A 21,483-nucleotide genomic window follows, 5' to 3' on the forward strand; every position below is an offset into this window, starting at 1 on the left:
GCCTCACAAAAAAGGCCCTTCGCATTGCGGCTGATCCCACTCACCCAATGCAAAGCCTCTTCGAGCTGCTGCCGTCAGGGAGGAGACTGCGGAGTCTCAAGGCCAGGACCAACAGACTGAAGGGCAGCTTTATCCATCAGGCCGTTAGGAAGCTAAACTCCCTCCTGGCTCTCCCAACTCTCTTCTCTTTTCCCCCACAGTCTCTCTGAACTTGGTTACTGTTTTTATACTAAATGTTTATTTTCTATCTAGCGAGAGTTTGAGAGTAACGTAATTTCATTTCTCTGTATGTCCTGTACATGTGGCAGAAGTGACAATTAAACTGACTTTGACTTTGATTTACTATGATTTGCTGTGGTTTTAACTCTGTGTCATTCACAATGCATATCCCGAAGGCGCTAACAGATCATGCATTGCACTCAAAACCTGACCCACAGTGTTAAAACTATAATTTGTCATCATTAAATGTCAATTAAACACTCTGATATGTTTCAAGGAATGCCAAGCCTCTTATTGATTTCTGCAACAATGATCTGCAAAACTAAAATTGTTGGTAAAATTCTCCAAAAATTTTAAAGATCTTAAATTCTCTGATAAATTAAAGATTTATTCATTAGAATTGATAGAAATTACTTGATATAACCATTGCTAAAATCTATAACTTACACAAAAATGGAGCATTCCTGCACTGAAGATGGCCTACAATGTCCTACAGATTATCACAAAACATTTAATATTTTTGCTCCTTGTTTACTTCATTATAATAAGGTATGGAACTCCATGTCCACGTGTAGAGGACAGGAATAAGTTCCAAACCTCCAAGGTTTTATTCTGTGATTTCATTCTCACTGGTAAACATGTTCTGCAGTTCTCCTTTCTACCAGCAGGTGTCGATGCTTTCTCTCTTTTCTGAGTCTTCTAACAGCTGTGACAAACTACAATGTTTACATTTTGCACTAACCACAAGTCTGAGCAGCGCGTGCTCAGATCCACAGTGCGCGATTTACACGTGCTGTGCACATTAAACGGGTGCCATATTAGTATGTCACCTTTACTGACCTCAGTCTCTTAAGATAGCAGATACATTTTGATGTTGTTGCATTAATGGCGATAATCGTCTCAGACGCATTTCGAGGATTATGTAAGCATTTTAAGAAGATAATCACATTTTGTATTTAAGACCTAAAAGCTGACAAATCATGGATATATTTTGATAAAACTAGAGCTATTTTGTATTATTTGTTTTGTAGTGACTATTTGAATCGTCTTGTCTAAACCATCGACATATATACTTTTCCTCTGGAAATACCCTAATTTAACGCCGAGCGATGTCATTGGCGGTAGTGGATTTGTTTACCATATTTGGCAAGTAGGCGACCCAGCGCGCGTGGGAATTGGACGAGAGAGGCCGTCATTCACAAAGGTCAACCTTCTGAAGCTTTACAAACAAAGCGAGTGCTCATGGGATTTGTAGTCCAAAACAAACAGTCTAACGCTCCTCCACTTGGAGTTTATCATCATGCGGCGACGTAGTCGTCACCAATCTGCCCTGTTTAAAACCATTACCTCCTGTAAAGATTGATTCCAGTTTAAATTGTGTCCGAACAGCGACAATAGACCCAGAACTGACAGTGAAACACGAACCGATACGAGACCGTTCGCTGGCAGCCTACAACTCCCACCGGCGATGCGGCCTCGCGATTGGCTGCGAGCTGCTGTCAATCACGCCGCGTTCCCTTCCACCACCGCTCCTACAGTAAATATTTGTGTTTGCTCAACCGGCTGTAATGGTGGACGAGTGAGAGGCAGTGGGACGGAATACAACGGGGCAGAATAAGAAGAAAGAGGAGGAAAAACGTTCGAGAAGTCTGCTTCAGCGCCAGCAGCCGCAGTAAAGTAGGACACGGGTGTTGTGGAAAATGGATGAACTAAAACACCAAGTCATGATTAACCAGTTCGTCCTGACGGCGGGTTGTGCGGCAGACCAAGCGAAGCAGCTTTTGCAAGCGGCACATTGGCAGTTCGAGGTAAAGAGGGACCCGGCTTCAGCCACGGTTAGAGTCAAGGCAGCGTTAGCCGCTAAGCTAATGTTTATGTTTAACCATTAGTTCGGTCTCGAACCCACTTGTCAGCCACAACACTTTTTGTTCCGTCCAAAAACAAAGCATTTCAGTTTCCTAACTTTTATTTTATTCAAAGGGAATTTATCATTTCTTTTACCAGATTTGGGGACACAGCCCAACAGAGAGGGGCAAAGCACATCCACTCAGACTTCACTCCGGATTAAATACTATAATCCGACACATGACAGCAACGTAAAGGCTAGGCTATTACGCAATAAAGATGATCGCCGTGTTACCGACTAACCTGCAAACCAGTACTTTGACACAATACACAGTTTAGTCTACCGTGAGATTGGTCTACTCTTTTGTTATCCAACGTGACTTGATACACGACGCGTCAGAAACAACCGTCGTTTTAATCCCTTCAGTTTGTAGACCTATAATTATGTAATGTTGCCTGTGTTTCCTTTTAGACTGCCCTCAGTGCCTTTTTTCAAGAAACAAATATTCCATATGGCCATCATCATCATCAAATGGTGAGTGGGGTTTATTTTTGCGTGTTTTTAGTCCTCAGTTTGTGTCAAACCAGGCTGAAATTTGGGACCAGTGTCCCTTTTTAACCACGGTGTTTGTTCTGAGTGGTGCAGGAGATGAGAAACTGCCCTCCGAGTCCGAGGGACACGATGTTGTACTAACAATAACAAAGCACATGTCGGCCATGTTGTGAGCTTCCTTCCAGAAATAAACACAGCCAGGCATGCGCGGGGGGGACACTGTGTACATTCAGAGGTGCCAGGAATACAGCAGGATTTATTCAAATAAAGTACTATGGTTTAATTCTAGTTCAATTCAAAACATTTAAATTAGAATTTGCATAAAGGAAGTTAAATTGCTTTTATTCTGAAAGGTACAGATTGTTCTCTTGGACAGGAACATGTTGCCCCCCTTGTTCCTAATTATGTATAGTATTTAGAAAACAAAAGAATGATGGTTCATATTTTAATACAGACAGTATTCTGTTTCATATCCAACATTACCGAGCCTCCCCGTTATTATGGACATCTTTGTTTGCTGCTGTGGTCACGTTGTTGTGTGGAGAGCTTTTGTCTTTCTTCTATTTGCTGATGATTTTTTAAAGCCAGTGATTAGATTTTTAGTCACATCAAATCCCACACGAGTGAGACTGAGATTAAACGTTTTGTTTGTGTTTACTCAGTTGTTTGAGTGACTGGCCAGCTCGCCTTTTTCTGAAACATTTTCTCTTTAGCTGTTCCTCATATAAAAACATTTCAATGTTGTTAGTTAAAGCAATACAAATCTACTGAAAACAATTAAGTAGGGTGGACAAAAAACAGGAGCTGACAGACTGTAAATGTAATCGAGTACATACAGGCAAAACTGAAATAATTTTAAAAAATTCGAATTAAAAGCCTGGAACCTGTGATTGGATTCACACCTGCTGCTTTTCAGGTCACGATCTTCAAATTGAATTCATCTTATGTTGAGAAATGATGTTAAAGTTAAACATTGTGTGCAATCCCACACAATATTGTAAAATCTGGTGCAATCTGTTAGCACAGTTTCAGCTTGATGTGTGTGCAACACCGCCTGGGTTGGAGCCGTTTTTGTGTTTGGAGAGATCGATCAGCTGAGAATGGATTCCAACTGTGATCAGGGTACAGATGCATGTCCAGGGATGGACTTCTGTCATTTTCGATACAAACACAAACTGGCAGAATAAAACATGTTTCAGTGACAGCCATCAAAATAAAGGTTTTCTACATCCTCCTGATTCATGTGGTAGAGTGAGGATTCTCTGAGTTACTGGGGATTAGAAGAATAACAAAGACTGTTTACTGGAAGAGGACCCTGGTGTTGCTGCATTTGCTTTGAATAATTCTGCTGTTTTTGGTGATTGGGTTAATGCTGCCCGACACATTTACATGGGTGGTGTGTGTGTGTGTGTGTGGTGGGGGCAACCTGGGGGAGAGTGTTGCAGAGACTGAGTGCACACAGACACAAAGGGGTTGAATGTTATGAAACACTAGCAGTATTTGATCAGCAGGCAGCACACAGGCATTAGTGTGCCGCCTGCTGCCAGAGCCTGACATGGATACGTAGGGATCTGGGGTGAAAATATCCATCCTGATGTTTGATCCTTCACAAGAGCTGTTATTCAGCTTTATCACATTCAATTTGTGTGTGTGTGTGTGTGTGTGTGTGCGCTAGAGCTGCCACAAATGACTATTTTAATAGTCGACTAATCGTGTCGTTGATAAAAGCATAGCTTATATTGCACCAGGATGCTCTATTATACCATCATTAGCTTCTAGTCTGAAGTGTGATCAGTTATGTGGCATCTAATAATAAAGACAAGATGGTAGCTTATTAAACATTTAATTAGCTTTGTAACCTGTTATAAATGCTACAGTCAGATGGAGGTAGTCACCTAAAACCAAAAATAAATCATACACAGAAATGGCTTGTGTTCACAAGAGGCATGGTGGCAAGGTTGAAGCGCTTCATCTTCCATTCTTAAAGGCTATTTCATCGTTCGTTTCCATCATGGTGGTGTAATGGGATCGGTCTGGTAGGTCGTTGTCGTGGTATCCTGGGTTGAGCTGCTTGATCATCTCTTTGAAACCCTGACCTCTCGGCATGGACAGAAGTCTCGTGGCCAACGCGCTCACAGTGACCTCGTTCAGGATGTTAGCTTGCTGGGGTGTGCGTAACAAACTCGTCCGTTGAAGAGGAGCACTTTAGTTAGAGCAAAAATACGTGACATACACACATGTTCTAAAGGTAATAAAATCGCCACCGCTACTGGTGTTGCTACAGCTATGTTAGCAGCTAACAAGAGGTCAACTCTTTGTTCTCCGCCATGACGTGCTTCCTCTTAAGGTGCTCGTGTATCGCTGATGTGCTTCCGTGAATGGAGAGTTTCACTCAGCAGAGTTTGAACTCTATATTCCTTTCTTTTGAATTTGTATAATGTCCCAAACGTTTGAGCTACGTTGCAGACTCGCCATGTTTTTCTTCTCCGGTGACGAAGGCTGACCTGGATGGCCGCTACTGCGCATGTGCCTCGAAGCCAAAGCGGCGGCAAAGGCAGGAAGCCACCGCCAAACGTGCCGCAGCAGACGAGATTTAAAAAATGTTTTTAAAATAAACGACGTGTTGACTATTAAATTAATAGATGGCTATTTTTATTTGTCGACGTGGCAAGTTGACTAATTGCGGCAGCCCTAGTGTGTTGGTGTTTCTGGTCAGCATCGAAGTGAAGCTGAATCAAAGACATCACTGATTTTGCAACCAAGGTCGTGCACGTGGCGTGCCGCGCTTGCACCTTCCTGCAGCTGAACCGGGCCTCGGTGTTCAACGGTACACACATCTAATCCATTTGGCTCGCTCGACACAGGCGGCACATTTATCTCCACATGTGGCCGTTAGAGTAACTAAGATCACATGTGATGTACGTGCTGCATTTACAACAACAAAAGAACGGATGAGCTGAGAATGCAGCCTTTGTTTTCCTGATCTGCCCGTGCTAAACAGAGTAACCAGGACTATTTGATGCATGCGATGATTCAAATGTCAACAAAGGCACGGGTTAAAGGGAAATGATGTGGCTTAGAAACAGAATTCAAGATACAGAAGCTACAGAAAGCAAATCGGAGCGAGGTGGAAACATCATGAAACACTTCTGGTGCCAAAAATAGACAGAAAAGCTATTTTCTAAACCACACTCAGACTCACTGAATCAGAAACCAAAATCATAAAGGTGCTGCATGAACAGTTTCTATAAACTGACCTAGATGAGACTGAAACCTGCCCCTCTGCCAAGTGTTTCCTGTCCATGGGCTCTGCTGGCACAGGCCATCGGGTTTTGGGAGAGCAGCTCAATGGTGAGCTCAGTTGGTGTTGAGACACCAAACAATGATGCAAGCGCATTTACAACACCCTCATTGCTTCACTTTTACTTAAACTAAAAAGCGAGAACATTAGGGAGGCAGCTGAGTGAAGATCGTTGCTTTATCTTCATGTTTTGGGATGATGACATCCAAGCTTGTCTCTACGTCTCATGATACATGTCCAGGCTTTAATCAACCTGTTTTCTGTAACCCCACCCTGTTAAAACACACACACACACACACACACACACACACACACACACACACACCACACACGCACGCACACACACACACACACAGGGCCTCCGTTCATCTCTCTCTGACTCCTCTCCTTTTCATACTCCAAACATTCCGTTTTCCACTCGCGTTTCCTCTTTTGGAATTTCAGCGCCACGACATCCTGGTAGCTTTAGCCTCATTGTTAATGCCATTAGCAGCTCCAAATCAAAACAAATCCATTTTCACTCTCCTTTGGAGCAAAAGTGTCCAGGTAGCTGTGAGACACTAATTCATTTGACCAAAGATTACTTTGATTTATGCGTTTTTACAACAAACGTTTTCTTTTTTCTACACAAAGGACAAGTTAATTGTAAAGCCTGTTATGAATAATTAACATGCTTCTTTTCACTTGTGGGTAATAAATATGAAGCGGAGTACACCTGGTGCTTAGTTAGTTAAATATCTACAGGTGTCGAGTCAGACATCCTCTAGTCATCACTTCTGACTATAGTACTGGACTAACAACAGAAACAGAGAGGCGGGAGCCACTTTGCAATGCTAACTAGGAGCGATTTCCTGTAAACCAACGGCAGCAGGCCAGTTCAGCCATGTTTTAGATCTAAGACAGAGTAACAACCACCTATTTACATGTTCAGTGTGTACATCTGTACGTGTTGGAGTTTCACCATTCACAGAATGGTGTTGACCATGGTCTCCATGGGAGTCAAACAGCCACAGTAAAGTGAATGAATCCTCATGTGACCACAGAACAGGAAGTAGCTCAGCTGGATGTCTGGGAACATGTGATGCCATCATGTGACTAAGCTGAGAGGCAAGCAGACCAGACCGCAAAACCGGCGTTTTATTTGTGCACTTCTGTCCCAGTCCAGACTGTTAAAGGAAACTTAGAGATGTCTTCTCAGAAAGCACTTGGCTACAAATCCAGCCATTTTTAGACCAAAGAACGTGTTTCCTGTAGGGGAGCATCTCCAGTACTTCCATGTGTGTGTGTGTGTGTGGGGGGGGGGGGGGGGGCATTTGGCTTTGGTACTGCAAGTCTCTCGCCCTTCGTCCTCTCTGCTCTCAGTACGTTCATCTGTTCCTCTCGGCTCTGATTTGCAACGCTGTGGAAATGAGAAGTAGGGCTTTCAGAAATGTGACATTTAATGAGGATCGTCACTAGGGCTGCAACAAACGATTATTTGGATAATCGATTAATCGGATGGGGTCTCGACACGATTAATCGATTAATCGGATTACATAGGGACATTTTTTAAAACTGCTAGGGAAACGTTTTTTTTCTCCTTCCTTCACTTTATTAAACACAACATTATTAGAAAACAGTTCAATAGCAGAAAACCAACATGCCATCACCTAAATTGTCTTATAAGGTGTATAGACAGAGACCTTAAGCTACATCTATCTGTGACCTAAAATGCTTGGTCCAAGTTAAACAGCTTAAGGGCAATTCTCATCTGTTTTGTTTGATCTCATCTGTAGACATTTATTATAATTGGGGATGTCAAACAACTAATTTTTAAATGAAATTAAACATAGGCTGTGAATTAATCACTATTTCCAAAAATGACTGAAAAATACCAAATAAAACAAAAGTAAATGAATGCCATTCTCCTTGTGATGATGCCCTGGGCAACTGCCATAAAGTCACATCAAGAGATGCTGCTGATCATTCCAATGATCCCAAATAGACTCACATTAGGCCACATGAAAGCAACTGAACCCAAAAATATATTAACCAGTATATAACTACACGCACACAACACGCCTGCAGCAACAGTTAGGACTCCTTCTTCCCTTTTAAAAGCGTTTTCGCTTGTGAGGACATTGTGGTTGTAAAGCCACATGTTAGTAGTCTGGCCCCGGTGTGATCAACCAGTTTCTGCGGGAATGTGACGGCGGAACCGGTTCGCAGCAGCGCGAGTCCCCCCCCCCCCCCCCCCCCCGCCTATCTAATAGCGTCGCGCTTACAATTTTATAGACTTTTTTTTACGAGCTTAGGGCATGTCTAGCCTGTGTAATAATCCGGGGCTTGGGTGAATCACTTTTGAAAAGTTTTTAACTTACCCGGACACCGAGCTCTTTCCTTCCTCGCTGATGATTCTGACATGCTTGCGTTTAAGACGCTGCATCATCACCGTAGTATCCCCGTGCCATGCTAAGTCTGACCTACAAACGTTGCATGTCTTCGCCTGATTTAACTGAAAATCCTCCCAAACTTTAGAAGTTTTTACTTTTTTGGGGTCTCGCTGCTTCTGCCATGTTCCTCTTACAAACACCTGCCGGCTCTCCACCGGTCTGCGCGCAACGGCGGGCAGGAGGGGAGGGGGCTTTTGGAAGAGTTGCGCAACACAACGAATCGATGACGCAATTCGTTGCCAACGCTTTTAGTAATCGATTTTCATCGAATTTATCGATTCGTTGTTGCAGCCCTAATCGTCACAACAAATTCAGGACTGCACGAGGTTAGAGAGGGGTGTTGCTTCTCTGTTGGTGTAATGATCATATCCGCTGTGATTAACCCACATTCAGCCCTTTCCCTTCTGTAATCAGGATGCTGTAGCATTCTCTCTTGTGACAATTCATCCGATTGGACGAGACATTTTTTTAATATAAAAGTCCACAATTTATTGCAACCAATAGGAAATCTTTTGACATCCCTTTTCAGTTTGTCTTAACTCCAAAACTGTTCTGTGGTTTCATTTTATAAAATCGAATAAACTTTTTTAAGCTTCACTGGGTCGGGACAGCAGAAAAGCATCGGATGTGATGAGGTAACCGTTGATAAATTCTCTAAATTTGATCACCTTAATTGTCATTTAGTGCTACATTTGTAGGAAATATTTTTTTTACCATGTGAGCAAACTCTCTAGAATGACTTTGATGACATGAAATCTGGTTTTCTCCAAACTCTAACAGCAGGACTTGATCATGTCTTATTCAAAGTTAGCATCCGGTAACAGTAAGCATCTAGCAAAGTTACATTTGTATCCCCTCTTTTCCTAAATGCTGCTCGCTCTGACGCATATGCAGCAACTCTTGGTGTAAACGTACGCAGAACAGGGCTCCTTGGTTTCAGTAATGACTCTTGTGCTGCCATCGCTGTTGGTCACCAGTACGCACGAGGAGAATGAAACCGATCAACGTTCAGCGTTGACTACCAGGGCACGGCGAGGTGGTAGAAAAGTATAGTTCACTGTTGGGTGGTGATAAAAACAGACATGAGGGTGTTTCCTGACATTATTAACCCCTGGGCGGGGGGGGGTCTGTACATCTGTGTGTGTTTTTGGTTACTACAAACACTCGGTTTGGGTGTCCAGGCGTGGCGTACAGAAAGGACCATTTAGAAGTCCTGATTTGGCTCATTCTCTCAGTGAGAGAGTGTGTGTGTGTGTGTCTGTGTGTGTGTGGTGTCGTACAGCCATGCCAAGCATTTAACCACATCTGAAGAGGTTTGGCCTGTGCTCTCTGCATGTTCCAGCATGTTGCTCTGGATGTTTCCAGGAGCATGGCTTCCCAGAACCCCCACCACACACAAGCACACACACACACACACTCACGAACTTTGGCTGATGGGTTCAGAGGATGGTACAGATGTGTTTAGGTTTGGTTGGACTGGGTCAGAGAACAGACTGTAGAGGGCTCCTGGGTGAAGACGGGCTGCACATGGGAGCCGGGTGTGCTGCACTAATGCGTCGTGGTCAGATTGTCCGTGGCCTGAACTCTCAGGTCGACTCTCAGGTTGCCGGCTCAGATTAGCTCCTTCTGTACTCTCTCCTTGCTGCTTAGTCCTGCTAATCCTGCACTGTCGACTCTTAATACCTGCTCGTTTCCACCTCTCTTTTCTCTCCAGGTGTGTAAATGATCCTGTGTGCTACTATCTAAAGAGGAACGACCGCTTCCTCTACTAACCACCCCATTGAAAAGTTTGGTTTGGGTTACAAATAAAACATGGACACTGAAACCGAAACTGACAGTTAAGAGCTAAACGACACGAGTGCTCTATGTGTGTACAACGACCTTTAGCCTAGTAGTTTCTCTACCCAAACTCCTTTAACAAAAACGTGAGGCACTCAGCTTATCGTTAGCCTAGCAGTTGCTACATGTCTGGGCCTTTAATGTTGTCAATCAGTTGTTTTTTTGGTTTTTTTTTTGTTCTCTTTCGTTGTCCCATGCTGTAGTTTCAGCACACACACCTAGAAACACACCACCTTACTATGTGTGATAACAAAACGCAGACAAAAAGGACTTTTCTGGCTCCAGGTTGATGTCGCTGGGTTGGTGTAGCATGTAACGTGTTAGTGTGGAACAGTTCTAAACAATTACCCGCGCTTCTGTTTGGAGGAATAGTAACCTCTGACAGGACTGATGAGCTAACGGCTAGTCTGTGCTTACTGCTGTAGTTGCCAACTCTTCTAAGCAGATCGAGCAACTTTCAATAACAATTTAATTAAAAAAATGAAACTGAAAAATAAAAGTGACAGAAATACACTACTGAAAATACAAGCAATGCATTTCCATTTATACAACTATGCTTTTACTGATGCTTCTACGTTTAGCATCAGAAACGTCTGACTCAAATTTCCTATTAAAACTGATTTAAATTCAGCTTGGTGATAATTTATCCTCAGACTCCACAGACACATCTGCAGCTTCTAAACAACAAAAACACTACTACACACACACACACACACACACACACACACACACACACACACGCTATAAAACACTACCTATTTAAAAGGCAGGCGGAATCCTGTTAAAGCAGCAACACGTTCTTTAGAGGACTCTTCTGGCTCCTTTTCTGCTGATGATGCTTCTCTTTGTTGTTCCGTCTGTCTGAGGTAGTTCTTTGTCTCCCGTACGTTTGGGAGGTGCATGCACATATGTCAAATGTGACATCACATCAGTCATGTCGAGGTCCAGTCCATTTCCTGTAACCACAACTAAACACATCAGATTTGATGTTTCAGAACAGATTTTCTTTTCTTTTTTCCTCTCCTGTTCATCAAGCAGATGAAACTGTTTATTTATATTGGTGATGTAGTTCAGACATATTTAAAGTAAATGAGCCTGAAAGCTTCCTGCTTTAGGGTTTAACTTACAGTTTGATAGAACAGCCAGAGAGGTGTCGGCTGCTTTTTTTTTTGGCCCCCTCTTAAAACTGGAACATTTAGTTAATTTCATTTATCTTTTATGCAAGAAAAGGTAGACTCGCTGTCGCTTTACATCGCTGCTTGGTCTGGAAAGGTATTCAATTTGAACAGATCTAATGAAGTTGTTTACAACAATAACACATGTCTGTATTTACCTCACCTCACCTTCCTCCGCTTATCCAGGTCCGGTTCACGGGGGCAGCATCCCAAGTATGGCCTCCCAGGCGATCCTCTCCCCAGCCACGTCTGCCAGCTCATCAGCTGGGACACCCAGGCGTTCCATGGCCAACCTAGAGATGTATTTCCTCCAGGTAGTCCTGGGTCGACCCGGGGGCCTCCTACCGGCAGGACATGCCCAGAACACCTCCCGAGGGAGGCGTCATGGAGGCATCCTGACCAGATGCCCGAACCACCTCAACTGGCTTCTTTCGATGCAGAGGAGCAGCAGCCCCACTCCCGAGTCCCTCCCAGATGTCCGTGCTCCTCACCCTATCCCTAAGGCTGAGCCCAGCCACTCTGTGAAGGAAACTCATTTCGACTGCTTGTATTTGCGATCTCGTTCTTTTGGTCATTACCCAAAGATCATGACCATAGGTGAGGACTGGGCGGTAGATCGACTGGTAAATTGAGAGCCTGGCTTTCTAGCTCAGCTCCTTCTTCACCACGACAGAGCGTCCGCATCACTGCAGATGCTGCCCCAGTCCGCCCGTCAATCTCCCGCTCCCTCCTTCCCTCACTTGTGAACAAGGCCCCAAGATAAACTCCTCCACTTGGCGGAGGACCTCTCTCCCGACCAGGAGTTGGCAAACCACCCTTTTCCGGTTGAGAAGCATGGTCTCAGATTTGGAGGTGCTGATCCTCATCCCAGCCGTTTCACACTCGGCTGCGAACCTACCCAGCAAAAGCTGAAGGTCCGAGCTCGATGAAGCTAGGAGGACCACATCATCTGCAAAAAGCAGAGACGAGATTCTCCTGCCACCAAACTCCACACCCTCAACACCACGGCTGCGCCTAGAAATCCACTCCACTTACTGTGCCACTCCACAGGAACTGCCCCCGGATGACCACGCAACGTTGCAGAGACGCGTCAACCACGACAGCCCTACAACATCCAAAGCCTTGACATACCCAGGACAAATCTCATCCACCCCCCGGGGCTCCGCTGCTGTGTAGTTGTTTGACTACCTCAGCAACTTCTGCCCCAGAGATCGGACGGTCCATTCCCAGCTCTCCCAGCTCTGATTCCTCCTCGAAATGCGCGTCGGTGGGATTGAGAAGCTCCTGAAAGTATTCCTTCCACCGTCCTACTATAGCCCCGACTGATGTCCGCAGCTCCCCGTCTTCACTGTAAACAGTGTGAGCGAGTTGCTGCCTCCCCTCCTGAGGCGCCGGACAGTTTGCCAGAACCTCTTTGGAGCCGATCGATAGTCCCCTTCCATAGCCTCTCCGAACTTTTCCCACGCCCGAGCTTTTGCCTCAGAAACTGCCACTGCTGCACCCCGCTTGGCCATCCGTTACCTGTGTGCTGCTTCTGGAGACCCACTGACCGGCCATGACCTGTAGGCCTCCTTCTCATTACCACCCTCTCCTTATTCTGTTCATATTCTGCCTTTCTGGGATCCATTGATTTCCCTCTGTCCTATTCATTTTCTCTTTCCCTTTCCTTACAATTTTGTTGGTCCTTTTCTCCTTTTAAACAAAATTTTTATCATTTTTTAAATCTTTTGATACTTGTGATTTTTATCCTGAGAGGTGCCATATAAAAGTTCTTCTTTTTCTTCTTCGTCTTTTTCTTCGTCTTCGTGTTCTTCTTCAGCCTGACGGCTCCTCTAACCTCTGGTGTCCACGTTTCTATATTTAGTTTTTGAAAAGGTGTTTTTATTATTATAGCTAGTTCTTGTTTGATATTACTTAGTGTCTTTTTAAATGATTAATTTTCTCCTTGTTTTCATCTTTTTCCTATAAAATAACAATAATGTGTTAGTATTGCGCCTGAGACAGAAATTATCCTGTGCTGTACCTAATTTCCTTCTGCTGCCTCACACCACATATACTGTAACATTAATATTCCTTTACTGAAGGCTGTCCAGCTGCATAACAGCTGGATTAAGGTCAGGAACCTTTTCCTCCCGTTGCTTTGTTGGTAGACTGATGACCGGCCTCTTAAGTTTAAACGTTCAGCAGTCTCAGCTTGTTTGGTTGCAACATGTCCTGACTAACCCCAAAATTCCACTATCTCCGCCCCCGCTTTCCGTTGCCGCTCGCTTCCAAACTCAATTTTTACTGGTACCCGCTCTACAACGGCTCCGCTCCGGTGCGGAGACCTGAGGTGCGCAAACAGGCATGCGTGGGATTTTCGAGATCTTGCGATACAGTCCGAGCAATAAACGCGGAAGTTAGATCCAAACACCAGTTGTGTGGGAGAAGCATCAAAATGAACTGTTTAATCTGCCCATCATTTGTGTTTAGAGATCAGCAGTGTTTGGATCAACAAAGTGTGACTACTTTGATAGTGGAAACTTTATTTATTGCTTTTTTTGTGCATTTAAAGTTCAGCCGCCATTCATAGTTGTTAAAAGTTGTTAAACCTGTGCATTTGAAACATAAAACGCTTTTTGTTATCGATTTATTGTGAAATAACGGAAGTTGTGCTTGCTCTCTTTCCTGTTGGGAGGTTGTGATTTATGTCCATTGACCGTGGAGGTGCTCCGGCGTCCGGCAAAAATAGAATTGATCCTATTTTTGCTGGATGGCGGAACAGCGGGCGGCGCACTGCGCCGCACGGCCACAGTAGTGGAACAGCTCTGATTGACTACAACGGGACCGATTTTGCTGCGGAGTTTGTGCCGGAGCAGAGATAGTGGAATTTTGGGGTCAGGCTGTGATGCAAGTGATCATTTAATAATTACATTCATTATGAAGGCAGTTTTATTCTGCTAAAAGCACGTTTTTATGTGATATGTTGTCATTTGAGACACACGTGCTGTTAGACATTAAAACACTGTAAATCATCTAGACACTGGGGGCAGCAGTAGCTCAGGTGGTAGAGCGGGTTGCCTCATGATCGGAGGGTCATGGGCTCGATTCCAGCTCCCACCAGGGGTATCCTGCTGCTGTGTCCTTGGGCAAGACACTTCACCCAACTTACCTGTGTTAGTGGTGGTCAGAGGGTCCGACGGCGCCAAATGGCAGCCTCGTCTCTGTCGGACCTCCCCAGGGCGGCTGTGGCTACAAGTAGCTTACCATCACTAGCAGTGTGTGAATGTGAGTGTGTGTGAAAGCGACTTTGGGTGTCTAGAAAAGCGCTATATAAGTTCAATGCATTATTATTATTATTATTAGAAGGCTCTGCATCCTAGCACAAGACAATGTCTCCATTTTATAGAACACTTGGTCAACAGCTCCTGGGTCAGAAGAACACACACACCTTTCTCATTATAATGAGTCACAAGCCCTCACGGATCCCTCAGCAGTTAGCTGCAGAAGCTGACAACTGAACCCAACATGCTGTAGACAGATGGGAGGAGGTGAGGGAGAGAACAAGAGGGGACAGAAGACCGGCGTGAGGACATGCTAATGTTTGTAGGAAAATGTTTTGTGAATGTTTAAAATATTTTTAAAAGTCAGTTTTTCTTCTTTATTTAGTGTCCATGTTAGCATATTTAGCTGTTGCTAAAGTTGTTGTAAGATTAGCTTCAAACTAAATAAATAAAAACACCAGAAAACACTTTAGTTACTGAAGAAGTGTGTGTGTGTGTGTACGTGCGTATGTGTGTGTGTGTTGTGTGTGCGTGTGCACATCAGTGGCGGCTCCAGAAATTTTTTTCTGCAGGTGCTATGAAGGAGCTAGTCTTTTTACTGAGGGTGCTATGAAGGAAGAGGTCATGTGCACCCGTTGTTCTCTAAAACACCTTCAACACTAGCAGATACACATGCGTGCACAACACCTGAAACAGTCATTAATATACATCATAAACATATGAACAATCGCTGACTTTTCCATGAAATCATAAACACACACAGCCACACAGAAAACCATCTATAGTGTTGCAAGGTTAGCTAATGTTAGCGTTAGCATTTCCAGCGGCAAAACCTTCGACTGCTGCGGCGGTTGAGGGTCGACTCTCTTCATCCAGATCCGTAGGTTTTTGTGGGTCTGAGATCACTTCCAAAGATTCATTCGTTTCTGACTGAACCCGTGGAAACGTGGGCAACAAAAACCGATCCATTTTACCACTAGCTCTACCTTTCACTCGCAGGTGGAAAATGAGGTCAAAGGTTAACATCAATTTCCTGTTGTGGTTTAAGTTTTTACTATCTATATGATAATTTACTGATTATTTTTGTTTTGTATGTTAAATATTATCACATCCACACGTTAAATTGAAATTAAATTGTAAAAAAAAAAAAAATCTAATATTTACTTGGGGGTCTATGGCTAATCCAGGGTTAGCTATAGCGCCCCCTAGCACCCCCCTGGCACCGCCACTGGTGCGTGTGTGTGCGCGTGAGTGTATGTGTGTGTGTGGTAACCATGACATAGAGAAGCTGATTTGTGCTCACTAGCAGGAGGATAGAGAGCTCTTCTCTCAGCGAGCCACGCTCACATACTTGATGTTTCTGAAGAATGTCTTTGGTCAGACTGAAAATCATCTCGCCTCATCTGTGTTTGTGGACAAACACACTCTCACATGCATGTAAACAAAGCGAGGAGTGTTGCAGGTTTATGGAGGATGGGTTTGTGTGGACTGTGCGTTTTTTTTTCACTGGCGTTAGCAAACAGACTAGATGGAGGGTGGACCAAACCGGGCCCCAGCCTGCGACCGTGGCCCCGTCCCGTCAACAGGAGATCTGTTCTACATCCTCATAACAACCATCCCCATGGCAACTCCTGTGTTGGCTGTGTTTTGAACACAAACTGCTTCTTGCTGTCTGTTGTTCCCCCTGCCTCTCCACAGCCCTAAATGGCTACACCTCTGCGCTGTAGCGCGCCTCCTGTTGTTTGCTGCTAATATTCCTGTTTTTGTCCTTTTTGTTAACAGGAGTGAATGTTTTTGTCTTAAGTTAAAGGTGATCCTGTTGCCTTTTTAAAAAGCTATGGCGTAAGAGTTTATGTGGGTTAACTAAACAAGCTTATCAGACCTTTCGCTGGTTTAAACCCATGTAAACACTCTTTACGTCAGCACATGTTGTGTGTGCATACACTCCATCCTACAGGCAGGGAAACCATAACCCCATCAGATTTTGTTGTATTTGTGTCTAAACCGTGAGCGTAAATCTGCAACTAGCCAGATTAGTACTTACAAAGAAATAACAGCAACCTATTGCTGAATGTCTGCTGCTCTAAGTTACCGATCAGTTATGATCTGAGCTTTACGGTCTGAGGTTAGCTCCAACATCATTAGCAAACCATCAGCTGCAGAAGTACATCTTCTCATTTGTTAGCATTGCAGCATTTTAAATTAGTGATGCGTGCTATTTCTGAATGGTTGTTGGGAGTTGGAACACAAAAACCCAACCGACCCAAGGCCGGAGGTCACAGCAGGTGACATCGTTGTGCGTCGTAGCTGCGCCGCTAAGGATGTTGATCACTGGTTCTGACAAAGTCAGGGAACACCACCAGTGTGTTTTAGCTCTTGAACCACAACCACCCACTGTAGAGTTTGGCAAGCTATTTGAACATATATTAAGTGGACTGGAAAAGTATTTCAGATGTCTCCATTGTTTCTGGTAGAAATGAACATTTCAGACATCCTTAAAAGCCCTCCTGCTGCTGCTGCTGCTGCTAGTGTTTCTGCTGTGATGGCTGTGTGGTGTTTCCATGGACTGAGCTGCTTGTTGGTCTCATTAGGGACATGGTAGTTGTGATGAGTGGAAACAAACCCCGGGATGAAACATCTGTAGTGGACATCCTCCGTGAGGGAATGGGAAGTATTGTTGGATTTTTTTTTTCTTTTGTAAATTTTAAAAGACTGAATTTATAAAATCCTGCGTGAGAAAACACAGCCTGCACTTCCTGTCTCACCAGTAGAAGAGATGTGTGTCTCATCTAACCGAGTCTCGCTCGTCGGGACTAATCTGCCACGGCCGGTCTCTGCTGAAGGTTGTATCAGCATGATTCTGTCTGATGAGCAGCCCGACCCGAGCCAGATATTCATCTCTTTGGGTCGATACCACGTCTATCTCTGACTCTGTCCTCTACCCAGATAGAGTCCACACTCAAACGTAATGGTGTGATGTGTTGTTTTACTTGTGTGTGTGTGTGTGTGTGTGTGTGTGTGTGTGTGTGTGTGTGTGTGTGTGTGTGTGTGTGTGTGTGTGTGTGTGTGTGTGTGTGTGTGTGTGCGCACGCGCCCTGTAACGTTCTTTAAAACTCAGCGTAGAGAAACCCGACCGACCGGCCTGTCTGTCGCTGCCCACCACAACACAAGAAGGAAGGTGACTTCGGCATTCCAGGGTGTCTCTTTACTGCAGGAAGTCACCCAGAGACATGAGCCAGCACTTCCTGTCAGATTACACAGCACCTTCCATAACAGCCCGCCTCTTTCAGAACCGCTGGCTCGGCCTGTCCTGGGCCGGCTCGGCTGCAGACTATTATCTTGCAGGACAAACCAGCAAGCAGCAGCACTTTTAGGGGGTAAGGTGGTTTAATTACACCCCCGAGGGAGGAGCGGGGTTGTCTCTTCCTGAAGGCAGCTTGTGCTCTGAGACTGGATCACTGTCTGCAGATCCTGGATGACGAAGCCAGGAGTCGATTAGCTTTGGTTCCGGTCGTCAGCAAGGGGAATTTTCTTTCCCACATTTCTTTCCTCTCTCTCAGCATGTTCGCGTCTCCTGCAGCTCCAGTATCCGTGTGTGGCTGCAGCTGTTACTCCTCATAACTCACCCAGGAAGCATGTAAGACGGCATTCTGGGAAATCTACCATCAAAACAAACCGCCTTTCATTCAGTTAAAGTTTCAATCATCAGCGGGACCTTGCTGCCTTTGAGATTTGCTATGTGGGCATAATCACTGAAGAAAGGCGTGGGTCGTTTAAACAGATTTAATTTAAACAGAAACGCTTTCTGTTCAATCTGAACTGAATTAAACCCTAAGTAGGTTTGATCTGACTTAATCCCAGTCCCGGGAGTTGCCGGAGCATTTTCTTCCACCGTTTGTGCCAGGTGATTTAGGGACGTCATGGTGGGGCCTGTCTCGGTCTCTGTGGAATACGCCAGCTTGTTGTTATTTTTCTTGAACAAGAAGGAAGCAGGTCTTGGAGCACGATGATGATGTTGATGTTTACAAAGAGCCCTGCCTGCAGGGTCAAAGGTCCCAGCGCTGCTTTTAGCTCCCAGGTGTGCAGAGTGTATATCCCATTGCTGTGTAAGTCCATATTGTACAATTAAACAAGTACATCTGCTCTGCTAAATCCAGCTGGATGGCCATACTGTTGTTGTTGAAACAGGAAGTGCACAGAACTAGTGTGATGTCATCATGAGGGGCTGCTGGGATTCCCCTGAACTTTATACTAAACATCCTGTATCCTGTCAGAGCTGCTGAAACAGCGTCTCTTTACTGTAACTTTCCTGTAGAAATAACACTTCTCTAATCAGGTTTTACTGTTTGTATCACTAAAATATTTAAGGACTTCTAAAACCACAAGCTGCATCAAACACAGGGACAGCAGTCGAACACTGGTAGTTGCTTGACAGTGGGTTGGCTCATGATGGAGTGGCTCTGAGCTTAACTGGCTGCTGCAGCAGCTCTAGTGATGCAGGTTGTCTGTGGGCTGGAATAAAGGGAACGTTTTCCTCCAGAGTCTGGATCTGTGACCCTGTTCTTCCTGTTTAGTCCCTGTTAGCAGTGTGATTAACCTTGCCTTGGACCTGGTTTTTGAGTGAAACCTTGAGATCACCACAAACTGAAAACACAACTGACACGTTTTTCTCTGCAGATCTGAGGTCAGGTCTGAGGAATCAGCTCCTCTAATTGTGTTTCTCTCCTGCTCCTCCTCAGATGTGCACCCCAGCCAACACGCCAGCGACGCCTCCCAACTTCCCCGATGCGCTGACCATGTTCTCCCGACTGAAAGCGTCTGAGAGCTTCAACGGCGGCGGCGGCAGCCCCATGGCCGCCACCATGGCCACCTCACCCCCTCCCCCTCAGGTCGGTGGCTGGGGGGTCCCACCAAATGTACCTAACGTGCCGCAGCCTCAGCAAGGACTCTGGACTCAGGGGCAGCCCCCCACACAGCCCTGCCCCACCTGGCCCATGGGTGTGAACCCACACTCTGGCGCCGAGCAGAAGGCTAGCGTAGCCATGGAGGCAGAGAGATGAAGGGCCGCACAGGACTGAAAAAGGCCCCCCTCCAAGCTCAGGGAGGGAGGGGGTGAAAGTGGGGCAGAGTGGGAGGCAATAATGGGTAGGAATGAGTACGGGCCTTTTTTTCTTATCCCAAAAACACCCGATGAGACGGGAAGGCAGGATCTACGCAAACCAAGAAAACCTGATCATGGACGATTAAAGAAGAGAACCAATGCAAAAGTCAATCCAGAACCCAAGAAACACACACACACACACACACACACACACACAGTAATAAGACAGCAGCTGAGGTCTTTGTTAGTGTTTCATGAATAATAACTTAGATAAAGAGAATTATTATTGAACTTAAAGTAATTGTCACGCCCAAGGATTCTCTGTGACGTTCAAGGCAGCAAACATCAATTTTTCCCTTAGTTTGACTTTTTGTTCCCCGCCTTCTGGGCCGGTTCCCTCTGAACAGCCGCTCTTCTGTGTTTCTGTGCTGCATGAAGAAAGAGGAAGCTGCGATGCAGCGTTGTTTCATTTTTATACTTTTTAAACGGACTCCGAGTCCATCATGTGGACGCATGTGAGCTGGTGGTCCGTTCGTAAGCAGAAACACAAATATACGGTCCCTGTTGTATAATCACGCACACACACACATTAGGGTTTAGAAGGAACAGCTTCATATTGTCATCCCCATCGTCAAAGGCGGGACTTTTCTTACCTCACCTGGTGGTCACCTGACTTCTTTCAGCCAATCAGGGATTCTTAAACCAACTGTTGCCGACAGGACATGTTTTTAAAGTTTGTGTTTTGTTGTTTTCTTAACGGCAATGGCCACTCTGGTTCACGCCAACGGTTTCTGTTCCGGACACCATGTTCTAAACCCGGACTCTGACTACCGCTGTGTAGTTTTTTCTGAAGATTTGGATTCTTACGAGTAAAAACTAGAAGTTCCTGTTTCATATTGTTTATAATGCTGATTTTTGTTTAGAGCTCTAGGGAAGAGACGGGGATGTGGGGGTGGGGGCTTCACTTGCAGCTAAAATGTCTTTGAAATCAAACAAATATAATGACTACTCCATCTTTTTAAATCGAATCGACACTTGGCATGACATGTTCACAGCATCTTTTGTAGCAAGCGAACGTGAGGGGTGGATAAAAATAGAAAAGATGGGTCGAAGACAAAGTTGGACCGGTGGGACAGACCATGTGTGATTTGGGGACACTAGACTCTCAGAGAGCAGCACACCCTCAGATAGTGTTCTGGTGGGGGTCTCCCCAGTCCTGCTGAGGGACAGATTTAGGGGAAACCCTGATATATGGCAATATTTGAGACACAGGTTTGGCCCTCTTTGTTCTGAGTTCTTTCAATTATTTTTACATGAATCAAAGAGTCTAAGAGGAATATTTTGAATAACCGAGGGTTTTTTTTTTTGTTAAAGAACAAAAATGATGATTAGAAAATCGTGGATATGAGAATAATATGAAAATAACCAACATCCTCTTTTAAGTTTTACCATTTTTAGACTGGACTAAGGTTTGAAGTCACTCTTTATTTCTCCACACGTCATGACTTTATTTGGATAAATCAGAGTTTCTGGGTGGGCCTGTTCCTACATGGTTTCTCATGTTAGTTTCCCTTGTATGACTGTATGAGACCATTCCCACAATATTTGTGGACTACCTGATAATTAACTTATCATTTTTGTGAACCTAAATAAATATTGTATGTCAACCTACTGGGAATCATTTACTGGAGTGTGAATAACCTGCACCATGCTGTTTGGCCTCTTGATCATAAAACAATAAACTACAGCAGTGGT

General features: G+C 44.7%; 1 protein-coding gene across 1 annotated transcript; it reads left to right on the forward strand.

Moving 5' to 3' along the window:
• Positions 1–1,653: 1,653 nt before the first annotated feature.
• Positions 1,654–21,399, forward strand: ubald1a (UBA-like domain containing 1a). The gene is made up of 3 exons (XM_015963695.3): positions 1,654–2,027; positions 2,537–2,599; positions 19,367–21,399. Exons 1-3 carry the CDS (start codon positions 1,920–1,922, stop codon positions 19,685–19,687), a joined length of 492 nt encoding a protein of 163 aa, XP_015819181.1. The 5' UTR covers positions 1,654–1,919; the 3' UTR covers positions 19,688–21,399.
• The last annotated feature ends 84 nt before the right edge of the window (positions 21,400–21,483 follow it).

The sequence above is a fragment of the Nothobranchius furzeri genome, chromosome 16, assembly GCF_043380555.1.
Source record: "Nothobranchius furzeri strain GRZ-AD chromosome 16, NfurGRZ-RIMD1, whole genome shotgun sequence".
Lineage (NCBI taxonomy): Eukaryota > Metazoa > Chordata > Actinopteri > Cyprinodontiformes > Nothobranchiidae > Nothobranchius > Nothobranchius furzeri.

Bases quoted from the DNA above. Each gene is read 5' to 3' on its own strand.
- ubald1a (XM_015963695.3), top strand. From the start codon at position 1,920: ATGGATGAACTAAAACACCAAGTCATGATTAACCAGTTCGTCCTGACG. The intron at 2,028-2,536 runs GTAAAGAGGGAC...GTTTCCTTTTAG, and splicing joins CGGCACATTGGCAGTTCGAG to ACTGCCCTCAGTGCCTTTTT. The intron at 2,600-19,366 runs GTGAGTGGGGTT...GCTCCTCCTCAG, and splicing joins GCCATCATCATCATCAAATG to ATGTGCACCCCAGCCAACAC.